Below are 23595 nucleotides of genomic sequence, written 5' to 3' on the forward strand. Positions count from 1 at the left end.
AAAACAGTCAGAGACACCCCATCACTGCTGGAGTCCCATAAAAACATCATGACATCATCATCATCATCAATCATCATCATCATCATCATCATCATCATCATCATCATCATCATCATCATCATCGCCAGGGCATACGCAGAGGACCTAGTACAGATCCACGCTGACTTCGTGGCTGCAGTTTAGTCTCTGTGAGGCACACAAGCCCTGCTTAGGTGATGTTTATGAACCTCGTTCTTATGGTGTCCTCAACCCCTTCAGCTCCTAAAATTCTTGTTCCCTCTCTTCCTCAGGGCTCCCTGAGCTCCAAGTTGAATTTATCTCATTTTTCCTTTAAAATATTTTTTCAGAGAGTATAGTTCGATCATATTCCTTCCTTTCCTGAATTCCTCCCAGATCTTCCACACACCTCTACTCACCCACCAACTGAATATCCCATTTAACCGTAGGTATAGAGGCACTCCTGGGCACACATACCGTGCACACACACACACACACACACATACACACACACACACACACACACAATGCATCCAAATACCCTATTTAACTGTGGGGTGAAGAGGCATTCCTGGGCATACATACCGTGCACGCATGCGTGCACACACACACACACACACACACACACACACACACACACAATGCATCCAAATACCCTATTTAACTGTGGGGTGAAGAGGCACTCATGGGCACACATACACACCAGACCCTGTTTTGCATTTGTTCTGCTTCTGGATAATTCCAGCTCCAGAAGGAAGAGATGCTTCCTGACTCGTTTTACCTTTTATGACCCAACTTTTAGGTAACAACCTTTAATGGCTGCAGAGCTAACTGCCACATGCAGTTTCCTCATCTGTCAGCGAGTGGGCTGACAATAAAACTGTCAGCCGGACAGGAAGCATGGTGGCAGGCAGACAGATACGGTGCCAGAGAGGTATCTAAGAATTCTATATCCAAAATATATAGAAAGTGACCCTGGGCCTCACTTGAGCATCTGAAACCTCTAAGTCTACCCCCAGTGACAAACTTCTTCCAACAAGGCCACACCTACTCCAACAAGGCCACACCTTCAGATAGTGCCACTTTCTATGGGCCTGTGGGGACCAATTTCACTCAAACCACACCAGACATACGAGAAACATATGTATGTATGTGCATAGAAACAGGACAGAGAATATTTGTTCTTTAAAAAATATTTATTGAGCACATACTATGTCCCACATATAATTTACCCATAAAATGTCATACACTGTACTACCCATGCAGAGCCCACCGCACACACTGCCACCACCAGTCCCTGCATTGGGACTCTGGGGCTCAGTTATCTCTTACACCAAAGCACGGCTCTGCAAGCCACAGTCCACATGTAGAGCAGTTGGGCAAGGACATCAAGGACACCACTGACACAAGATGTGGACACCACGGTCACAGGTACACAGGCTGAAATGTGTTGTCTGAGAACGCTACAACTACTCCCAGCAGGAATGCGGTCACAACCAGCAGCTGATGGGCACCGCAGGAAGAACACCTAAAACACAGCCTACAAGAGAAACACACTAGGAGAGAGCCCGGGGGCTTATCTGTGAAGGGCCCGATGTCACCTGCGAGGTGGAAAGGGGTCAGCATGGGACAGATGCGTATGGATGTCACAGCTGGTGGCCAGGTGCATCTTCTTCTACCATGATGCATACCATGGCCCTGACTCCCAAGCCGGGCTTAACCGTCACCTCCAGATTGGAAAGACTTTCTCTCCAACCTGTAAAGTCAGAAGGGAAAAGAATTTGATCAAGTAAGTCATCATTTCTGCTTGATTAACACAGTATTTCCAAATAATTTAACACTGGATGGAACGGCATTTCCAGTGCACCATTAAAGACAAACATTTTGACACTGAATGCAAAACTGCCACAAAGTAAACGAGAACCATTTATTTTTCTCTTCTCTCCTACATTAACCCTGTATCCAAAAGCAGAGCTCCAACTTCCAGAAGCCCTTGAAACCTGAGGCCTGACACCCCACCCGACTCTGTGCAGCCCTGACACCTCCACGCCTTGCACACAGCTCGCCCAGGAAGACGACAAGTAGCAGCCCTAGGCAGCTGCGCTCAGGACTCCTCTGACCAGCTGTGTCCCCTGAGGGTTAGACACTTAACTTCTTACACCTTCTGCCTCCTACTACATGAAAGGAGAAACGTGATTTAGATTTTATAGAAATCTAAAAGTAGCATACTTGTCCTGTGTGAAGATTATATAATGATACAACACAGGTTGGCCCAACCACGGCAGGGGACACACGTCTGTCCCAGTCCTTTTTTTTTTTTTTTGGAGGTTTTGGAGCCTGTCCTGTCCCAGTTCTTAATTACCACCCAGAGTTGTCTGGGATCCAGCATCTACAACACATGACTTTACAAATAAATGTCTTACTCTTTGTGATGTGGGGTCGAGTGTAGAAGTGACAGTCCAGCTAAGGGAGACGGACATGTGCCTTCTCCACACCGGATTTCTTTGTAACACAACAGAGCCTGTGACCACGTCTCCTGTGTGGACTGGGACTGGGTCATCCATCATAAACAAGGTCTGCTTCCAGTGTGTGGTGCTGCAAGACAGGGACAGTTACCTACAAGCCTCACCTGGCAGACCCAATAAGGTCCTCTGCACTGACAGCCTGTGCTGCCCAGGAACCCAGGAACATGGAGCTTAATCTCATGTTCAACAAGGCACAGGGCCGCCCTCCCACAGCTGATCTTATGATCTGAAGTCATTATGGGATCAAACCACAACACGAGGGGCTGGTGCAGAGGGGAAGACATTACAGAGACGGCTCATGTTGTAGAGGTGGGGAAGGTTCACTTGGGTGGCCTTTTGGATGGAAGCTCAGGGTCAAATGGCTACACTGAGCTCTGTGTCCCCAGGCCCAGTGGATAGAGTCCACTCTGCCATTGTTAATCAGTGGCACATACAACCAAGGCAGGCCAAACATCATTTCTGGAAGACGGATGTTTAAAGTGAGCCGGTCAACTGTAACACCATGGGCAGGCAGCCGCAGGCTCGGTCGGGACTCTTACTCCTTTGCTTCAGTGCTGTGTTGAGCTCTTTGTTCTCATGTCAGCCCATGTACCAATAACTTACAGCACCCCAGCCCACACTGCCCTGTGGTTCCACTTGCTCCTCAAATGTTCCTGTTCGTTCTCTGCTCCCTGATCTGGGCCACAGGGGTGGGGCAAGGCACACCCAACTGATCCCACCTACAACATTACAGAAGAATAAGAGGCTGGATGGCATCAGGCCAGGCACAGCATGCATCCAAGCTTTTGGGCTTAGGGGTTAGGAGAGGTCAGGGAAAAGCCCCAAGTCTATGACGCACTTCCACACTAGGGAAATTTTTCGGGAAGTATAATCTTCTGGAAGAAGCAAAGCAAAGGCAAGAGGCATCCCATACCAACCCACATGGTTGGCCAAGGGTACCAGGAGCACAGCAGACCAGCCTGTTTCCATCTAGTCCTTATCCACCTGCTCTATCCCACCTCCTCCTGCCTCCCTCCAGTAGGTCACTTACGGGTGCAGCGGGCCTGTGCTGAGCACCTGCTGAGGCTGACCCTCCTCTAGGCTCTGGAAGTACACACTGAACCAAGCTGTGAAGCCATGCAAGGTGCCAGTCTTTTGGATGTCAAATCGCAGCTCACCACGCATGGTCTGCACCCAAACACAGAATAACATGTTGGTGCCACAGGCCAGTGCTAATCTCTATACCAACCCTGACCTCAACACAGCAAGCCACCCTGGGTCATGCAGATAGTGTCATATGGCTTAGGTTCCACTGACCTCATCCATCCCAAACTCCTATGCCCATACAGTAGTCATTGGGCCTAACCCTAACCATGAGAAAAGTATCGAGAATTTTGTCATTGATAGTGGTTGTAAAGAGTTGAATGAATTTGTTTCTCAATTACTGTACTACACTACTGTGGGATAATGACCTTATGCCCTGTAAAGTTTTGTCACTCGTATTTGTTTAATCATGCTGCTAAGGAAAGAGCAACAGCTGATAAAAGACATTTGATTATAAATGCTGCTGAATTAAAATGAAAAATATATTTTTAAAAATATCTTGACTTCAAATTTTAAGTCAAAAAGATATGTTGCTTTGGGAAAGAGGTTCTGCTTTTATTTCCACATGAAGTAAGAGACTGTGGATTCATTCTGGATTAAGAAAAACCAGGTTAGATCGAAGAAGACCCCCCCTAAAAAAATCTCTGATATGAGTTGATGGCCCAGATGATCCAGCATCTCAGAGTACCTCTGTTGAAATTCCTCTGAGTTCTACAGCCAGAACAGCTTCCAGGTGACTGGTTGAGGTGACCCAACCTCACAGAATACTCCAGTCAGAATTTGACCATAATCCTAAATTTTCTCAGGGTCCCCCAAAGATTACCAGTGCCCCCAATCAGCAGGAAGTAGTCTAGAAAATTATGCCCACATTCCTAAAAAAAAAAAAGAATTATGGATGTTTGTCTTTGAGTTTTGGTCACAAGTTGTTTGGATAATGGTCAGGAAAAAAGCTAAACAAAGTAGATTAGATTCAAGGTTCTTCCTTTGAAAAGAAAAGCATGGGGAAATGCTATGGGATAATGCTCTTGTACACTGTAAAAATTTGTCACTTGTATTGGTTTAAAAAAACACTGACTGGCCAGGCAGGAAGTATAGACAGGACAACCAGACTAGGAGAATTCTGGGAAGAAGAAAGGCAGAGACACAGTTGCAAGCCAAACACAGAGGAAGCATGAGAATGACTTACTGAGAAAGTCACATGGCTAAACATACACAAGAATTGTGGGTTAATTCAAGTTAATTCAAGAGCTAGTTAGTAATAAGCCTGAGCAATAGGCCAAACAGTTTATAATTAATATAAACCTCTGTGTGTTTATTTGGGACTGAACAGCTGCAGAACCAGGCAGGACAAAAACTTCCATCTACACTACAATAAATGGAATATAATTTGTATGGTTCATAGGATGCCAAGAACATTAAATATAATATAAAAATAATTGAAGATAGTAAAGAGATTAAATATAAATATAAAAAAACTAAATGACAAAACCAAAATAGAAGGAAAAAATGGTATCGAATGGAATATAACAGCTCATTTACTGGTGAAGCAGTTGTCACTCAGACCACCACACACACACTTGCTGCAGGTCTGCTATTGATGGCTCATGCAGGACAGCAACAGGTCGGCCGCTCACCTCCAGGTCGGAGATCTTCACAGTTCTCATGTCCAGCTGCAATATGGTGCATGGATCAGAGAGACAATCTTCTGGCTTCAAGATATGATTAGATTTGGGCTTCGAAAAAAACTCCTTGATTGCCAAAGACCTAGGGGGAAAGTTAAAGGAAAGGCTCAAGGCATTGGCAAGGACTTAGCCATAAATATACTGGCAGTAATAAATGAGCCTGGCAAGCCATCCCCTGCTGGCAAAGCTCATCGGCTCTCCAGCCTTGCTGAGCCCCATCAGTCACCCCTCAGAGCCTGCCATATCCTTATCATATCAATATAGGGACCTGAGCAGTCAGAAGCCAACCACGACAAACCAGAGGATTCTTGTGCAGTGTGCACACTTCCTCAATCCACTTATCTCAAAATACTTTCTATGGAGCTCTTACTATGCAGAGAACTCAAAGGACAGTCTGATATCTAGCTACTCTTCTTGTACACTGGCAGGACAGGAGCAGGTGCCCATGCCTCAATCTCAGGAAGAAAAAATGAAAAATAAAACAGGCAAAAATCCTGTGTGTTGTAGCTAAGGAAGTGCAGCAAGAGGTAAAGAGCAGGACCCACAGGTGCTGAGACCCACTCCCACTCTCCCTGTGCGCATGCGCCCCATGTCAACCCTCCTCCCCCTGGTGCCTGCCACCCTCACTACACCTGCCCTGGCCCACTGTGGTGTCGGGACAGCACCTGCAGTGTTCCTTTAAATTAGGCACAGCAGTAATTCCCTAAAACAGCAAACAAAGATTTTAAATAAAGGTAACAGTTTTAGTGCCTGGTGTGAAGGAGGAAGGAAAGAAAGGGCTAATCAATGAGGACTGTGAAGACTCAGCCCTGCCCCCCTTCAAATTCAAGTCTGCCTTTATCATCCCCAGCTGCCCGCACTCTGTTTGCTCTGAGCCCTACTCATCGGCTTTCCTTCTGGGGCAGCACTGTTTAGTTGCTATAGTTCCACCACGGCTTTTTGTTTTGTTTGTTTGTTTGTTTGTTTGTTTGTTTTTCAGGGACAGGGTCTAGAATTTGCTGTGTAGACCAGGTTAGCCTCTAACAGACATCAGAGATCTGCCTGCCTCAGCCTCCAGGATGCTAGGACTAAAGATGTGTGCCACCATGTCCATATCTCCACCATGGTTTTTACAAGTCTCTACCTTCCTAAGATAGGTAAAAGGAACACATTGAGCAGGTAAACATTGTTAAAATCTGCTAATGTAACTACTGCTTCTGATACTCATTTTCCAGGACAAACATCGGGGATAGGGCTATTTGACTCCCTAGCTAGTGGCTACTATACTCTGCCTTTCTGTTCTGGCTTCCTTGAGCAAAAGCCCTGCCGATTTTAACAGCCAAAACAACTACACTTAAGTCAGCATCAACCATCAGGGCCCATGGGGAACACAACGTGCAGATCACAGCTGACTGGGCCAGCTGCACTGCTGGTAACATTCTGAAGCTGACTTTTAACCAGCTTGCTGGCCTCAAACTCATAAAGATCCACCCATCTCTGCCTCCTGAGTGCTGAGACTAAAGGCTTGTGCCACTACACGCAGCCTTTTCTTACATGTTCTTATATCTAATGCATCTAATTCTGACAGATGAAACTGTGGATAAGGATGGCTCCTAAGATATCCTCCATCTTTTCTAGGAAAGGGACCACCTCCGTCCACTCCACGGTGGGCAATCCAGATACTAGAGGAGCCGTTTACTCTTGCGAGTTGGCTTGGTCCATTCTCTGCCCAGCGAGGGTACACTTCCTTCTTACTTTTATTTCTGAAATGAATGAATGAAATTTATGCCCTGGCAATGCTGAAGCATGCACGGGCAGCCCATATATGGCAGTTCTGTTGAACTTGTCCATATTGGGTTTCATGGTCTAAGTTGATAAGGATGACTGACCAGGTCTCTTCCTCAAGAGGGCACCAGATCTCATTACAGATGGTTGTGAGCCACCATATGGTTGCTGAGCTGGAGAGATGGCTCAGCAGTTAAGAACACTGCTTGTTCTTCCAAAGGTCCTGAGTTCAATTCCCAGCAACTTTTATTTCTGCATAGACTAAAATAATCCTTGATTATTTGCTTGCTCTACCTGTGTCCTGATGTGAATTCTCCTCCAGGAATACAAGTACTGGGATTGCCACCATAGCAGAGAGTGGAGGGAAGGCAGAAGCAGGCATAACTCCTACCTACAACAGGTTCCCCATACACACAACCACCTCAGGGGTCAGCAGGGGTGGGCAGGGAAAGGCAAAGGAGACAGAAACAAGAGAAATCTCAATGTTTCTGAGTTCATTGTGGGTTCCTGGAGGACTAGGAGGGAAAGCTGTGTCCTCACAGATTAACGAGACTATCTCTGAGAGGCAGAGGTGGCACCAGGGTGGCGCACATCAAAACCCTCAACTGGCTGCCCACGCAGCTCCTCTCTCTGGCCAGGAGCCCACCTGCACAGCAGCCAACCCTGCAAGCGGTCGTGCACACCTACTTGAGTGCACTGAGGTTGAACTCGTAGGCGTTGTCCCAGAAGAGCACCTTGCTGTGGTAGTCCTTGTCGGCGCTGCAGGGCACCAAGTGCAAGGCGGCTGTAGTAGGCCAGATGACACCATCCTCCTTTAGCCACGTGTCCCGGGCATAGAGGATGGACTCGATCATGAACTCAAACTGCAAGGGAGGAAGAGATGTGGGCATCTCACCGAGGTCCCCCACACCACCGCCAGAAAGCGACATTGTGGAATTTCAGTTTTAGCCCCAAACCATCCCAGTCAGCCCAGCAAGCCACACTTGAGAACTTGGGGTTTAGCCTACACTCTAATGAAAATGTCACATATGGATCATAGCAGGGGGCAGGGGGATTTAATCTACACTCTAATGAACTGTCACGTATGAATCACAGCCAGGGCTGGAATCATGTCACTTCTCACTGAACTGGGATTCAAGGGAAGCTAACGGCCATCAGAAACTCTATGAAGTCCTGGGGACATGACAGCCTCGGTGAGCGTCCCCAGACAGGGTAGGGCCATCCTACAGGAAGTGGAGTCATGAAGATGGAAACACTACTGACCGAAGGAACAGTCTGGGCCTTCTGACGATGCCCCAGGAAAGAGCAGAAGAATCAGAGAGCTGAGAGCCAAATTCATTTCAGACCCCAGTCTCGAGGTTTTCTTTGTTTGTTTATGGTTTTAAGATTTCAGACACTGAGCCAGTATCATTCAATAAATTAATAATACCCCATTTCAGAAAAAAATCATAATTAGTTATGATTGTTTAAAGAGTCCTCAGACGGGCCCAGGGTGCCAGGTTGAGAAGACATGAGACCCCCACCACACAGACCACCGCAGGTAAGAACTTACCAGCAGGCACGTCCCCATCCACTCGGACACCAGCACGTCCACCTTCTCAGGCAGCACGACGTCTTCCACCTTCTGCTGGAACACCGTGATGGTGTCGGCAAAGCCGTTCTGCAGGACCAGCTGGCCTGTGTGCTGTGCCATCTCGCTGGCCTCCACGGCATAGACCTGCGGAGGAAAGGGCACTTGTTAGCACACGTCCTGACCCCACAAGCAGACACGTGAGATGGAAGACAGGACGATATGCTGTGAGTGGATGCCGATGGTATGCCCAGCCAAGTGGCGTTCTTGCGGCCTGGACAGTGTGGGGAATGAGGCGCCACTGCCGAGTCTGCCTCCTGCCTGAGCCTCCGCAGGGAAATGTGAGCAAGACTGCGGGTGGGCGGAGCATCAGCTCTACCAGGACTGCTGGTGGGCGGAGCCTCAGCTCTACCAGGACTGCGGGTGGGCGGAGCCTCAGCTCTACCAAGGACTGCAGGTGGGCGGAGCCTCAGCTCTACAGGTGGCTTCCACAGGCAACCCGCGCACCCTGTAACCACAAGACGGGTGCCCGGAACCATAACGAACAGTGAGGATGTTAGGTCTATAGCCTGGAGACAACCATACCAGAAGTTCGAGGGGAAGTGGAAGAGACTCTGGATACTGCTCCTGGACTGGTCTAGTCATCACTGCCCCGTAAACTGACGTTTTGGCCAGCATATCAGGTTGTCAGAGGCCACAGCTCAGCAGAAATATGCCATAAAAGGTAAGAGGACAAGGTCTACATCAGAGAGCCAAAGGCCTGTACCGGAGCAAGTTAACTACGTGGCCCAGGATAATCATACACACCCACCTTCTTTTCTTATAGTGAACTAGAGTAACGTCTCACAGATGTCCCTCTCACAGAATCACTGTCACTTCTGTCTTGCTCCACTTATACTGCTTGCGGCCAGTACAGTATGTCAGTCTCGGCCACAGATGGGCCACCTGCCTACTTCCCTCACCATGGCCCACAGCTGGGCACAGATGAAGGCAGGCACACTTACTGCCTTGGGCCGTGCATGTTGAGCACAGAAGAGGCTGATGATCCCAGTGCCACAGCCCACGTCCAGGATGACCTTGTCCTTCAGGGACTCCTTGTTCTGCAGGATGACACTGTGGTATTTCGTTGTGCGAGGCTGGTCAGCCAACATTTCCAGGTGAAGTTTCTGAAAACAACACATCAAGAGTCACTGCAAGAGCCTGGGCCTGAACCGCAGTCTGGGACACTGCCCAAGCACCCACCCCTGTTCCTAAAAGTCTCAGCAGCAAATGGGCTTTAACAACCAAAGACCAACTATGCCAAGAGGTAAAAGTAACAGTGACGGTGAAAAAGAGTGAAATTTCTGGAACTGTCCTGGATCAGAACAGAATCACTTCTTAGTCTTCAACATAGACTTTCCCCAAGTCAGTCAGATAAGCAGAAAATGATGTGAACCACATAGAAGAGAAGAGAAAGCATCCCCACTTACTTCCCAAGGCAGGAAGGCCTCTGCATCCTTACCAAATAGCCATCAAGAGAAAACACTGGGTGGATGCAGAAGGCATCAGTGGGGCAACAGGGTCCCCCAAAACCTTCTTTACTCAAACTTAGCACTTAATTCCATGCAAGAACTAAAACTAACATGAGGTGCAGGGTCAGCAATGATCTGGCCAACCCTACTATGTCTGCAGTAGGAAAATATCTCAGCTTGAAAAAGCAGAGATGGCCCTTCAGGGGTTAGGAGAACCCTGGTTGTAGGCCAGGCTGAGCCACTGTAACACACACATTGTAAAACCAACCTTGAAGTACCAGGGAGGGAAACATGCAGCAGGGGAGTCTAGACCTGGGGCAGGGGAGTCTAGACCTGGGGCTGTTGTCTCCCAGCTGTCACCCAGACAATGCCCAAGTGGTACCAACACAAACAGTAGGTCTGGATGGGGATTTCACAATAACATGACCATAAGATGAAAACAAAGGAAGACACCTCAGCCTATCCTTCCTCAGGAGGCTGTTTGCATGGATTAAAAAGTCAAAAACCACTTTCCTGCCTACTTTAAATATAAAGGCTGGGCTAAAAACAAAAAGATGGAGAATGTGACATCCTAAAATCAATCAGGTGGAGCTGCAGTGACTGCAGTGACATCAGACAAGACACGGCAAGCTGAAGAATGTTCAAGAACACAGCAGTCAACTTATCAACCGGGCATCAAATTCTAAACACTTTTGGAGACAATAACGGAACTTCCAAACACACAAAGTAACCAAAGAATATAGAGGAAGCAGTGCAGCTAGAGCTGCAGGGCCCTCCTTTCACAAGCTGGCCACGGTAGACAGGACAGTAGGCAGTCATAAAGACCCTCACCCAACAGTGACAATGAACCAGGCATACCCAAGGATGAACTCAGGAAGAAAGTATATTCCTGTCCAATTAGCACCTTAAAACTGCAACACAAAACAAGACCTATGCACCAGGGGAGGGAGGTCAATATAAGAGCCATCATGTCGTTTTAATTCTGTGCCCGCCTACATGGTACCATGTTTGCCATGGAGAAAAAGTACAAAAAGATAATAACGCAAAGCCATAAATACCTAAGAGACAAGAAAAATGTGAAAGATCGGGGCTTGGACCTTACAAGCTGCGTTGGTGGTCGCAGCTGTGAACTGCAAAAGCATGAACAGGGACTCCAGAAAAAGACCCCAGAAATGCAATGTGAGATAAGCTCAGCATTGGTCCATAACTGGAGCTGGAGACAGGTTATTTATAGGAAAAGCTACGGCAAATACCTTATTCCTAACAACAGATAAATTGCACAGTAAGTTGCTCATGGTGTAGCACAGAATTCTAGCTGTTCTAACAACATAGGCACAAGTATTTGCTGCTGCCGAAGGGAAGCTGAGCAGCTGCTGTGGGGCCCACAGGCCGAGAAGCACCTCCTATTTCTTTCATCGTGTGCCTTTCCTGAATGGACTAGAAGCAAGCTTTCCTGTTTTGTTTGTGTGTGTGGTCGGGGGATGGGTCATTTGTATTATTTTAGGTGTATGGATGTTTTGTCTGCATGTACGTCTGTGCTTGGTTCTCACGGGGGCCAGAAGAGGGTGTCAGAATCCCTGGAACGGCATTTGGTTCTGAGCCACTGTGTAGAAGTTGGGAATCAAACCTGGGTCTCCCGGAAGAGCAGCCAGTGCTCTTGTCTACTGAGCCCTCTCTCCAGCTATGGACTAACAGCTTTAATCATAAACATACAACAGTTAGATCTAGTCTTACGATACAGCATGTCTAGGCCAGCCCCCAATGAAATGCCTTCTTTTGTGAGTCACCTCTGTCATGGTGTCTCATGACAGCAGCAGAACAGTGACTAAGGCAATAGTCCAGCTCTTCCTTTTCCCACTCAGCATCAAATCTGTGGCATTCACCTTACGAGTTGTTAGTGTCTAACCTAGATTCAAGATTTAAGGACGGTTACACCTTGGGCCACAGGATTACTGATTGTCGGAGAGGGAATAAAGAGACTTGATGTAGGGCTACTGTTGGTTGGGTCACACAATTCTTCTACTTCAATTTTAAAGTGAAACAGACTTTAAACACGAAGACTTTTTTCAACACCGAGAGAAGGAGAGTTCAGAATTTCTCGTTCTAATAGTATTTTTTCAGCCAGAGTCAGATGACAACTCACAGGTCAACTGGGCCATCAAAAGAAGGAGAGATTTTTACATTTTTTAAGTTTTTAGTTTTAAGGAAACAAAAAACATTGTGATGGGGCTGGAGAGATGGCTCAACGGTTAAGAGCATTGCCTGCTCTTCCAAAGGTCTTGAGTTCAATTCCCAGCAACCACATGGTAATTTATAACCATCTGTAATGAGGTCTAGTGCCCTCTTCTGGCCTGCAGGCATACACACAGACAGAATATTGTATACATAATAAATAAATAAATATAAAAAAACCAAAAAAACATTGTGATAGATGAGACACATGAATCTCAGATGTCTATGTCTGGTATAGGAGGTCCTTCTGTTTGTGTGTTGCTTTAATTGATTAATGAATAAAGAAACTGCCTTGGCCTAGTTGATAGGGTGGAACATAGGTAGGTAGAGAAGACAGAACTGAATTCTGGGAGAAAGAAAGCAGAGTCAGAGAAGCCATGGATCCTCTACCTGAGATGGATGCTGATTAGAATCTCCGGTAAGCCACTGCAAAGTGGCGACGATACACAGATTAATGGAGATGGGTTAAACTAATATGTAAGAGTTAGCCAATAAGAAGTTAGAGCTAATGGCCAAGCAGTGTTTTAATTAATACAGTTTCTGTGTGGTTATTTCAGGTGTAAGCTAACCGGGCGGCAGGGACAAACAAACAGCCCGCTCCTTACAACATATGTCCATACGTAATATTCTGTCCACACATAAGCTCGCTCACATCAAGTGTCACTCATGCACAGCTGCGTTCACTCCATGGTGAGAGCGCTGGATGTTCTAATAAGACCCTGGCGCCTCTGGTCTAAGCACTAGGGGGACCCACCAGCTCAACAGAGAATTTGGAAAGCAGGTACCAGAGTTCCGTAGCTGTCGAAGTACTCCTCGTCTTGCCAGGTGTCCTCGGGGTCATACTCCTCCATCTGTTTCCCAAGGTGGTTGGCAGGGATGTAGCCGCAGCAGCCGGCACGCTCGCCCCACCACCAATCAGCAGTGGTTTGTCTCAGGATGAGAATTTTTTCTCCTCTCAAAAAACTGAGCTGGAAAACAACCACCGAGACGGATGGAAGTTACAATTCGAGAAGTAATCCGGCTGATTGGCATCTCACTGATAGCTGGGTAATAAGTCCCCATTGTCGGTGACCCAATCACAATGACCTCAGTGATGACCAACACTCTGCAGAAAACAATAGCAAGATAAAAACGTATGGGGCCACCATCAGAGGGAATACAACCTAACCAACATTCTTTCCATATATGTACTTGGTGTGTGTGTGTGTGCGTACAAGCAGGGGTACACACATGCACCACAGCATATGTATAAGGCGAGAGAACTTGAGTCTGTATTCCCTCTACCACGGAGGCTCCAGGGATCTCGGTCAGGGGTAGGCTTTGCAGCCAGCACCTTTCCCCACTGAGCTGTCTTGCCAGCCCTGACCTTACACTGTTAAAAACAAAGGCAGGTAGCTACGGGTGGCTGCTTCAGTTAGGAGACTCCACAGGCATGCTCCTACCAGAGTGAAGAACATACAGTGGTTTGACATCCTCGCTGTCCTGTGGTCAGGGGGTTCTACACCAAGTTCTCCAAAAAGGGAGATGCTTCCCCACCATCCTGCAGGTCTTTGGATCCTGCTGGGGTGGTTTGTCAGGCTAAGTAGTGAACAGTCAGACACAGATCTTGTTTAATCGTTGAATGTGAATTTTGCCATGAAGCACATTGAGATTCGCGTGGCACGATTAGGTGAGTAATCACAGATACCTGAGTCTCATCGGTGGCAGTATAGTCTGCAATGGCCACGAACTCTTCTGGCTGCAGCTGGAGCTGCAACTGTGCCCCGTCCTGCAGGAGCTGCATCTCACAGCCATAATCCACGGGGTCTTCCTCCTACCACCGCCAAGGAGAGACACAAGTACAGCGCTGTGAGCTTTGTTGCAGATGTATACCTTCCTCTCTCTATCTACCAAGTGGTTAGGATTGCTTCAAATCAAAACTCATGTGACCAAGTATTTATTATTCAAATCATCTGAGTCACCTTCAGTCCTCCTTTGTATCTCTAAGACAGGATGACTTCCATTCTGAGAATGTCAACCAAAGCAGCAAGAAAGAGGAGCTGCTAGCTCTGCTTCCTGAGAGTGATACTCCTTTAGTGGGGGAGATACCATTGCATGTTAGACCCCAGGGATCCCTTCAAAGGGCAATGATACATGGTAGCTGTAGAAGGTTCTAGAAACTAGTAGAAGCCTCCACCTCATCAACAAACACCAGCAGCCCAGCCAGGACTTATGCAGATGAGACTTGGGGAGGTTCTGTCCTGGGCCCTATAGGCACCTTTTACCAGAATAAACATGCCTTAAAGACATAGACTCATGGCTGGAGAGATGGCTCAGCAGTTAAGAGCACTTCTTCCAGAGGATCCCAGTTCAAATCCCAGCACCTACATGGCTGCTAACAACCATCTGTTAACTCCAGTCCCAGGAGATCTGACACCTAGCCTCTGCAGACACTGCATGTATGTGGTACGCACACATACATGTAGGCAAAATACCCTTATACATGAAATTAAAAAAAGGAATTTTAAAAAAGACAAAGTGAGTTCAATACAAACAATAAAACCAAGACTACCTAGCAGATTAACAGATAATGCTTAGCTTCTCAAAGACACCTCAGATGACGATGTTAAAAACAGCAAGCTCTGCTTAGTGGGACCTGGATGCTCATGGCCTTCAAGTTTAACCATATTAGAGCGTTTCTGTCAACCCCAACTGTAAACAGTGTGCCTCATAAAGCCACCTGTGGTTCCAGTCACAAACAAAATTCTTTTAAGAAAAATAAGTAAACCAGTCATCTCTCTTTTAACTCTACTTAATTTTTAAACCTCCTCATAAATTATACCCTTTAAGCAATGTGACTTCAAAAGCCCAGTGACTTCAAAATACCCTTCTCTCAAAGCGCCAGTGCTTTATCTAAAGTATGCAGTACCTTGGCGTGTTTAGTGAGCTCACCTTGCCTCACTCTGACTCACCCAGAAATGCTTTTCTGCACCAGCCAAGGCTCTAGCTTTACCTGAGTGGATGCACCTGGTGGAGAACAAACCCATCACATTTCTGGCAACTGTGCAACACTCCCATCTATGAATTACTAGAGATTGCCTATTCAATCTCCTATTTTTTAATATTCAGACTCCTTTCAGTTTCTTCTACTATCAATTATTAATTTTCTTAAACGCAAATCACCCTGCATGTACCCAAGAAAATTCTTAAGATAAATTCCGGAACTGTAAAACTTGTCAAGACCATCAGTTTTTTCCCTTGTTGTCTGGGTTTTTTTTGTTTGTTTGTTTGTTTGTTTCTTCTTATTTTGAGACAGGAACTCACTATGTAGACCAGGCTGGCCTCAAGTGTCTGCCTGCGCCCCAGTATGCCAGGATTAGAGGTGTGTACCACCACACCCTGCCCAAGACTTTCCACCACATCACCAAATGCTGCCAGGACTAGACCAAGACTCAGTGAGACTAGCTCTACTGAGCCCAAGCATGAAGGATCCATTTCCCTCAGAACCACAGACACTGGCCACTTTTTATCTTTGCCAGTTTGACGGGGGACAATTACCATTCTGCGTTTCCACTCACCGCCTGCCTTAGTATGGCCATTCCTGGTTCTCTCTGCATTTACCGGTCCTATTTTAATTCTGCTAACTGCCCATTTGCATGCCAGGCATTTTCCCTAGTGCAGTACTGTGACTTTCCTTAGCATAGCATGTTTTCCCTTGGCTTGCCCTCCACCCACCGTACCACTCTTCCTAATAATCTCTATTAAATAATCCCTGGGACCTGCTTCAGGCTCAGGCACAAGCGCATGCGACCCTCCCTCCCTCCCTCCTCTTTTTCTCACTCTCCCTCCACCCTTCCCTTTCCCCTTTTGTTCTCTAAGTAGATTTTTTTCCTTCCCACATAGCTTTTTTTGCGAATGATGCCTTGCATTCTCCCCCCTTTTTGCAGTTTACTTCTCTTATACAATATCTTATAGAAAATTCTAACATTTTCATAAAATACTGACTTCTGCTTGACTCTTCAGTCACCCTCTAATTTTTTTTCTTGCTCTCCTTTTTCTACCACCATAAAAAATGCCACAAAAATTTTGTGTGTCGTGTATATAATTCTACAAAGACTTTATTCCTGGGGACAGACTGCCAGCCTCAATGGTCAGAGATGTCATACTCCTCCAATTTAGGGGCCACCACTGCCTACTTTGCCAGCAATGGGGTACCCTCTGCCTCAACATTTGGCAACTACAGCCATCACCAATGCTCCAACCTGTCCAGAGACTGACAAAAGGGGTCTCAGCTATTTACTTTCAATTCTTCCAGCACATTCTCAGGGCTTTCTTCCCTCTGAGTTTTGTTTACATATTCTGATTGTTGCTTGAGTCAGCTCTTCTATAAAAGACATATTTACTTATTCTCTCCTTTATATACTTTGCTTCCCTATCAAACTTTTATAACATCAAAAGAACTTTTTTAATAATACAGATCTCTGAGATCTTAAGCAAATGTTTTTCCAAATAGATTCTTCTTCTACTTATTTTGTTTAGGATTTGTAAACTCAAAGTCAGGCTAGGAGCAAGAGAAATGACTCAGTGAGCAAGATCTTTTGTGTAAACACAAGGACCTGACTTTGGAAAGCAAAAAGCCAGGTATGGTCGTAGGCACCGTAACCCCGGCACGGCTAGGAGAGAAAAGATCATGTCACTGTAGCACTGGCTTCCAGCTTAGCCCCCGTTCAGTGAGAGACCTTGTCTTAAAGGAATAAGGCAGAGGACCACAGAGCAGCACACCCTACACAATGGGCAGCAAACAAGGAAACACGGTCCTTGATGGAAAAGATATAAACTATCTTCAACAATGAAGACAAGAGCTAGGCATTGTGATGGGAGGCAGAGGCAGGCAGATCTATGTGAGCTCAAGGCCAGTCTGGTCTACACAGTGATTTCCACACCAGGCTACAATATGAGTCCCTGTGCCAAAGAAATGAAAGTGAAACACATTTTCATTCAAACCAACATTGCCATATATCACAATAAACTCATGCTACTAACCACATAAACAGGCTGTTGAGGCTGAAGGGAATGAGCCTACATGGAAACTAAGAATGCAAGAAGTCACTTTTCATAAAACCCTTTTCTCAGCGTACAAGCAGACATGAACTCTTCTGGGGTTCACGACACATGTAAATTAATGCATGTTGCCCTGGATTGGAAACTGGAAAATAAAACTAACATGTGAGAATTTTTTTTTTTTTTTTGGTTTTTTGAGACAGGGTATCTCTGTGGCTTTGGAGCCTGTCCTGGAACTAGCTCTGTAGACCAGGCTGGTCTCGAACTCACAGAGATCCGCCTGCCTCTGCCTCCCAAGTGCTGGGATTAAAGGCGTGTGCCACCATCGCCCGGCAACATGTGAGATTTTTATACTGTCAAGTAGAAAGTCGAAAATGGGCTAGGAAGGTGCAGGGCAACTCTAGAGAATGAGTAAGGCAATATTTAAAAGATATAGCTAGCAAACCAATAAACGCAATACATAAAGTTATACCAAGGGTCTTATTAACACAAAACTGGGCAGAAAGGGGAAAAGTGTAAAGAAGAACTGTAGCAAACAGAAAACAAATAGTAATATGTTAAAATTAACTGTATTACTCATTACAGACAAAGCTGATGAACTAAAACATTCCATAAGGCAGACACTAACAACAAAGACCCCACCAACAACATAAAAATGCCAGGCACCGTGCTGTGTACACGCAATCCCAGTGCTCAGCACACAGGAGGATTCCTGGAGCTCTCTGGCCAAGCAGGTCAGGTATAACTGCTGAGCTCCAGCCCAATGACAGACCCTGCATCAAAGGGTTAGCTGGTATACCTGAGGACAATACCCAAGCTCATCCCTCTGACCTCCACAAACACACGCGTGTACACATATACATGTATGCATACATACACACTCATAAAAAGATTTATAATCAAAAGTCATTTGAACCTTAGTGATAATGACAACACACTGTAGCAACTGCAGAACACATGGTCTTTGAAAGGGCACACACATCACTCTCGACAAACAGCTAGGCCCACAAGGAATAAATAAATTTCAAAGGCTAACATTATAGAGCATGTTTCATTTTCCAGCCAATGTAATCAAGCCAAAACTGATTGACTCTCCCTAGTGTGGGGTCAGCAAGATGGCCCAGCAGATAAGGAGCTTACCACCCAAGTCAGACAACCTGAGTTCCGACCCCAGATCCTGTGAAAAGGTAGAAAGAAGAAACCACTGAAGGTTGTCCTCAGGCCTCCACATAAATGCCACGGCATTTGTGTGCCCATACACGCACATGCATGAACACAAATCAACAATAATAAAGATAAAACAGTTTCCTAAGATTTAGAAATCAAGTAAGATACTTCCAATAGTCCTGAAATTTCTAATTTCCATTGTGGTACATTAAAAACATTTTAACAATACTGAAAACGCAGAACACTTAAATGGATGAGGTTCAGATAAAGGAACTTTTCAAGGAAAAGTTAACCTTTAAAGCTCAAGTTAAAGAAGAAGTATTTAAGGACAGTAATCCACTTTTCCACCTCAAGATGTCACAAAATGGGAAGACTGGGCACTAAAAAAATAAGAAAATACAGATAAAAGCAGAAGTCAAATAGGTAACAAAAGAGAAATTCAACAAAAACTGATTCTTAAACAAGATAAAACTGATTCGCCCTGATTTGCAGGAAGAAAAGAAAAGAAAACACAAATTCCTAGTATTAGCGCCTCTTCCCTAGGGGGCAGTTATTAAGAGGATGGCTGCAATCCGGCTAAGACTCCCAAGTCACCGAAGCAATTAGAAGAAGCCATTTCTAACCGTCCCAAAGGACCATGATTAAATTATTATCTATGACACCATCAAGGGAACTTGTGATGTCACCTGGAAACCCAGAGGTCCTCGCGCCCTCCAGGCTCCAAAGGCCATCACTGGGAATCTAATCTGAAGCATCAGATACCACAGGTATTCTCTGCAGCACGAGGAGGGACGTGAACACATCTGAGCGCCCAACAAAATGGACACAGAGAAACATGTAAACCCACGGCACAGCAGTGGGACCACAGCAGACCTACACAAAACTGGGGAGTACAGACAGGGCACACATGCAGAAGGCCCACCAGCGGCGGAGGGGCCAAACCGCCAAAGTGACATTCCATAGCTGCGGAACAGCAATACCACCCACAGCAGCCTCAGAAAACACACAGGCAATTGCATACTTTATTCAAGGACCTTTGTTTTGTTTTGATTGATTGATACCCGGTCTCAGTGTTGATTTCTGGCTGGCCTGGAACCCTTATAAGGTTATAAAGATACAGAGGGTGCAGAAGCATACATAAAGCAATTGTTTGCCTCTAGAAGTGGAAGGAATGGGTCTGGGTTTAAGAACAGTCTGCAGTGTTAATCTTATTTGTGTGTACGCTCTGAAGCAACTAAGTCGCAATGTCGTTTTCACCTCTGAGCAACATATACTCAATGTCTACAGTATTATGTTATAATTATCTTAATATTTACACTTATCAAAAAAAACCTGAACATTTATAGAATTAAAACATCTTGTGGCTGAAAATAGGAAATAATTAACAAAATAAGCCAACTATAAATAAGACTCCTACATATAAAAATACCAGTAGCTGGGCAAGGAGGCACCTTAAATTCCAGCATTCAGGAGCCAGAGGCAGGCATAGCCCCGTGAGTTAAGAGCACACCAGTTCCAGACCAGCCAGGGATACACAGCAAGACCCTGTGTCAGTAAGGTAAGCAATTAAATGAACTAAAAACCCAAGGAATGGAAAATCATTAGAATGAAAGAAAATGTTGAAGCTGACACCACAGACATGGACATTTTTGATTTTTAAAAGCATTTTTATTTGAATGTTCATTGTTAATTGTACATAATCAATATTCCTTAAAGCTGAAGGAGACCTTTCCTCTGTAACATGAATCAAATTGTATATATGTCCCCAAGACGAAAACAGCATGTAATCACGGGTCTTCTGGAGTACCGAGCATTTTCCTGGTCCTAAGCCTAAAACCACTAAACACAACTATACATTGGGGGACTATAGTGTCTGAGGCATGCTACAGAATTCCCTGAAGTGCTCATGACACCACTCAGCACGGCACTAAGGATCAGGCTCATCCCCTGCCTCAGTGTTCTCTAAATTCAAGCATCCTCCTGTTGGCCACTACCTTGAGAGACAAGGAAAACCGCATCACGCCTGTGATTGGTGCTGATTTCTCTGTACGATTGTTACCCATGGCTTACGTACCAGGACCGGGATGGCCTGTGACTCATTTCCGGGACAGTCACCTGGTGTCTCCATAGTTCAATAAGATTCTGCCTCATAACTGTTGTTTGTCATTTCATTTTCGCTTCCGTGTCTGCTTAGAAAAAGAGAGAAACACCACGTGCTTGTTATACTTGATAATTAAATTGACTTCAGCTCTGCGGTTCGCTGCGGGTATAAAGAAGGGCACAGAAACGGAGCTGGTCATCGCGACTCTTTAGAACAATGGTTCTCAACCGTCCCAATGCTGCGACCCTTTAATTCAGTTCCTCAGATTGTGGCGACCCCAACAATAGAATTATTTCTTGTTAATTCACAATTGTAACGCTGCTACTGTTATGAGTCAGAATGGAAATATCTAATATGCAACCCCCAGATGAGAACCGCTGTCTTTGAGGGTTTTAAAATCTAGAAAAACTTCAATGACTGTATGCTTCCTTTTTCAGTCTGCTAGGTATTAATTTTATTCCCTGAAGGCCTGTTTTTGCTTACAATAAATCACTATTTTTTTTATTTTTTATTTTTTTGGAATTCTTAACATCTTAAACTCGAATTTACCCCTTGCGTAGAACTTGACCTGTTCCACTGGCAGAATTAAAATCTGCACGCCCGGACACCCTCCTACTCTTTAATTTTCTTTTTTCAGGGGCGGTGTAATCTTCAATTACAGCAATTCTTTGTCTAAATGCCTGCTGCGCTCTAGATCTGGACGTCATACTTCAAAATAATTAGAATTACAAATGCTTTACAAGTACATCTTCAGTGAAAAGCTTGGGAACAGGATAAGGTGGGTGCCTGGAGGAAGACAATGAATTTGAGGGTCAGCCAGGCCAAGAGGGTGAGGAAAGAGGAGTCTAGAGGCATGGGGGGCGTGGCTCAGAATACATAAGGCAGGTGGGCGTGGTCCTGGAAGGGCGTGGCTCGGGGAGCCAGTGAAAAGGCGCTGGGGAAGCGAGGGGCACCACAAAAGGAGAGGGAACAGGGCAGGCGCTACCGAAAAAGGCTGAGGCTGGAATAGAACCTTCGAGAGAGCACGCGAAGTCTCGACAGGGGGCGGAGGCCTCTGCACGCTAGAGACACACACGCACCGCAGACCTACTGCCTAGCATGTCCGGCCTCTCCTGCAGTCCAGCTGTCTACGCTGTCCATTAAGGAACCTACCTCTGCCGTGTTTCTCCGCTGAATTCTAGGTTACACCGGGGAGGAACGGATGATGCCCATCCGACGCCTCAGCCGCCGCCCCAGACCTGCGCAAGCGCCGAGCGCTCAGGCTGGCCGAAGAGCACGCCCCGCCCGGCCTGTATCTCGCGCAGGCGCAGTTCATTTGAACCCTGTGTGCAACGTGTACACACAGCTGGAGGCCGCCCAGGTTCTCTCCTAAAAAACCTGCCACTCAGCGCAGGCGCATCCAATGTCCCTGCGTCCGGCCGGCTAGTTTTTAGTCCTGTTCCGCCTCAAGGCTGCGGGGAGCAGGTGAAAAGTGTGTGGATCAGCTCACTGGGAAGCTGGACTTTTGGGGTGAGAGACCACAGGTGGTGTAGACCGCGCCCCCCAGCGCATTCGAACCCGGACAGCAGCCCGTAGGCAAAAGCATGAACGCACATCAACGCTGTCCTGAGTGCAACTGGGGCTGCTGGTGTGTTTGATGCTCTCTGCCTGTCAAACAACCTAGTTTTGGTCCGCATCAGCGTCTGCTGAATGGGGTCTCCTAGAGGATCTGAACTGTTTGACCTGAGGCCTGAGGTGGTGCACTCCTGAGGATCCTGTCCTGGGGGGGGGGGGGGGAGACAAAGATACCAGGTGACCCTGAGCAAGGCTTTTCCCACTGGCAATCTCCTTTCTCCGCAAGAAGTGTTTTATGTGACTCTAGGTATCTAAAGTAGGCATACAAATCAAAGATTTCCTGATAATAAATCAGAAAAAAATATTTTAAAACAGCTTTAGTACACGCATAATTTTACCATTTGTACAGACAAAAGCAGATTTGCATAGTAATTAGTTGGACGTGTTTGTCCAGAATAATCCAGATCCTACGATGCAGAGAAATCCAGTCTCAAAACCAAACACACAGTTTTTATATGTGCTGCTGGAAACTGGATCTAGGGTCACAGACATGCTGGAAAATGGCTGAGTCCTGGTAAGATTTTGTGTTAACACGGGTAAGAGTCATCTGGGAAGAGGACCATGGGTTGAGAAAATCCTTCCATCAGATTGCCTGCTGGCAAGTCTGCAGGCATTTTCTTGATTAGCAATTGATGTGGGAGGGCCCAAATCACTGTGGGCAAGGCTACTCCTGGGCAGGTGGACCTGAGTTCTCTAAGAGTGTGCGAGCAAGAAGATCAGGTAGTTTTCTGAGACTATGTCTCCTAGGATTATCAGAAGCTACACCCAGAAAGTCTCACCAATATGGCTTCCCAAACATGAGCTGAACAAGGAGGAAACCAATGGACATGCCATAAAGGATGGGGAAAGCCCAGGGAGACCACACCCCTACACAGAGAACCACAGGCAACTGAGGAAAGCCGAGAGTGGGCAAGGTGGTCTTCCTCTGGGAAGAGCACACAAATTGGTTGTCTAGTGCCAAATGGTCAGCCCTGAAAACATACAAGTCACATTATAGGGACCGAGTAAGATATTTAGAATGTGTATGTATATACATACGTGCAAGCAATAACAATTAGTGAAAAAAAGAGGCCATGAATTTTTTTTGTCATCTTTTTTTTTTAATTTATTTATTTATTGAGGATTTCTGCCTCCTCCCCGCCCCCGCCTCCCAAGAGGCCATGAATTTAAAGGAGAGGTGGGAGGGACATGTGGGAGAGTTTGGAAAGAGGAAAGGGAAGCGAAAAATGTAACTATGTTGTAATCTCAAAAATAAAAGGGGAAACGAGTTAAAAGATCATATCGAATAAGGAGCTGCAGTGTCTGATAA

At 46.0% G+C, this 23595-nt stretch overlaps 1 protein-coding gene across 2 annotated transcripts; it reads right to left on the reverse strand.

The window, feature by feature from the left end:
* Positions 1–1178: 1178 nt before the first annotated feature.
* Prmt2 (protein arginine methyltransferase 2) lies at positions 1179–21927 on the reverse strand. 2 transcript variants are annotated; one of them, XM_005360217.3, is made up of 11 exons: positions 21825–21927; positions 20646–20757; positions 14052–14177; positions 13150–13332; positions 9626–9787; positions 8604–8768; positions 7739–7914; positions 5240–5369; positions 3553–3689; positions 2421–2592; positions 1179–1753 (listed from the first exon to the last, which is right to left on the reverse strand). In XM_005360217.3, the coding sequence occupies exons 2-11, from the start codon at positions 20697–20699 to the stop codon at positions 1721–1723; spliced, it is 1338 nt and encodes a 445-aa protein (XP_005360274.1). In that variant the 5' UTR covers positions 20700–20757; positions 21825–21927; the 3' UTR covers positions 1179–1720. The 2 variants fall into 2 exon arrangements, with proteins under 2 accessions (XP_005360274.1, XP_026641509.1); XM_026785708.1 differs by lacking the exons at positions 20646–20757; positions 21825–21927 and adding an exon at positions 13807–13942 and having other exon boundaries at positions 14052–14172.
* Between the last annotated feature and the right edge of the window lie 1668 nt (positions 21928–23595).

This window comes from Microtus ochrogaster, linkage group LG2 (assembly GCF_000317375.1).
Source record: "Microtus ochrogaster isolate Prairie Vole_2 linkage group LG2, MicOch1.0, whole genome shotgun sequence".
Taxonomy (NCBI): domain Eukaryota; kingdom Metazoa; phylum Chordata; class Mammalia; order Rodentia; family Cricetidae; genus Microtus; species Microtus ochrogaster.

Bases quoted from the DNA above. Each gene is read 5' to 3' on its own strand.
- Prmt2 (XM_026785708.1), bottom strand. From the start codon at position 14,158: ATGGCTGTGAGATGCAGCTCCTGCAGGACGGGGCACAGTTGCAGCTCC. The intron at 13,333-13,806 runs GTAGGAGCATGC...GTTGTTTTCCAG, and splicing joins ACTGTATGTTCTTCACTCTG to CTCAGTTTTTTGAGAGGAGA. The intron at 2,593-3,552 runs GTAAGTGACCTA...CCTGTCTTGCAG, and splicing joins AGCACAGGCCCGCTGCACCC to CACCACACACTGGAAGCAGA.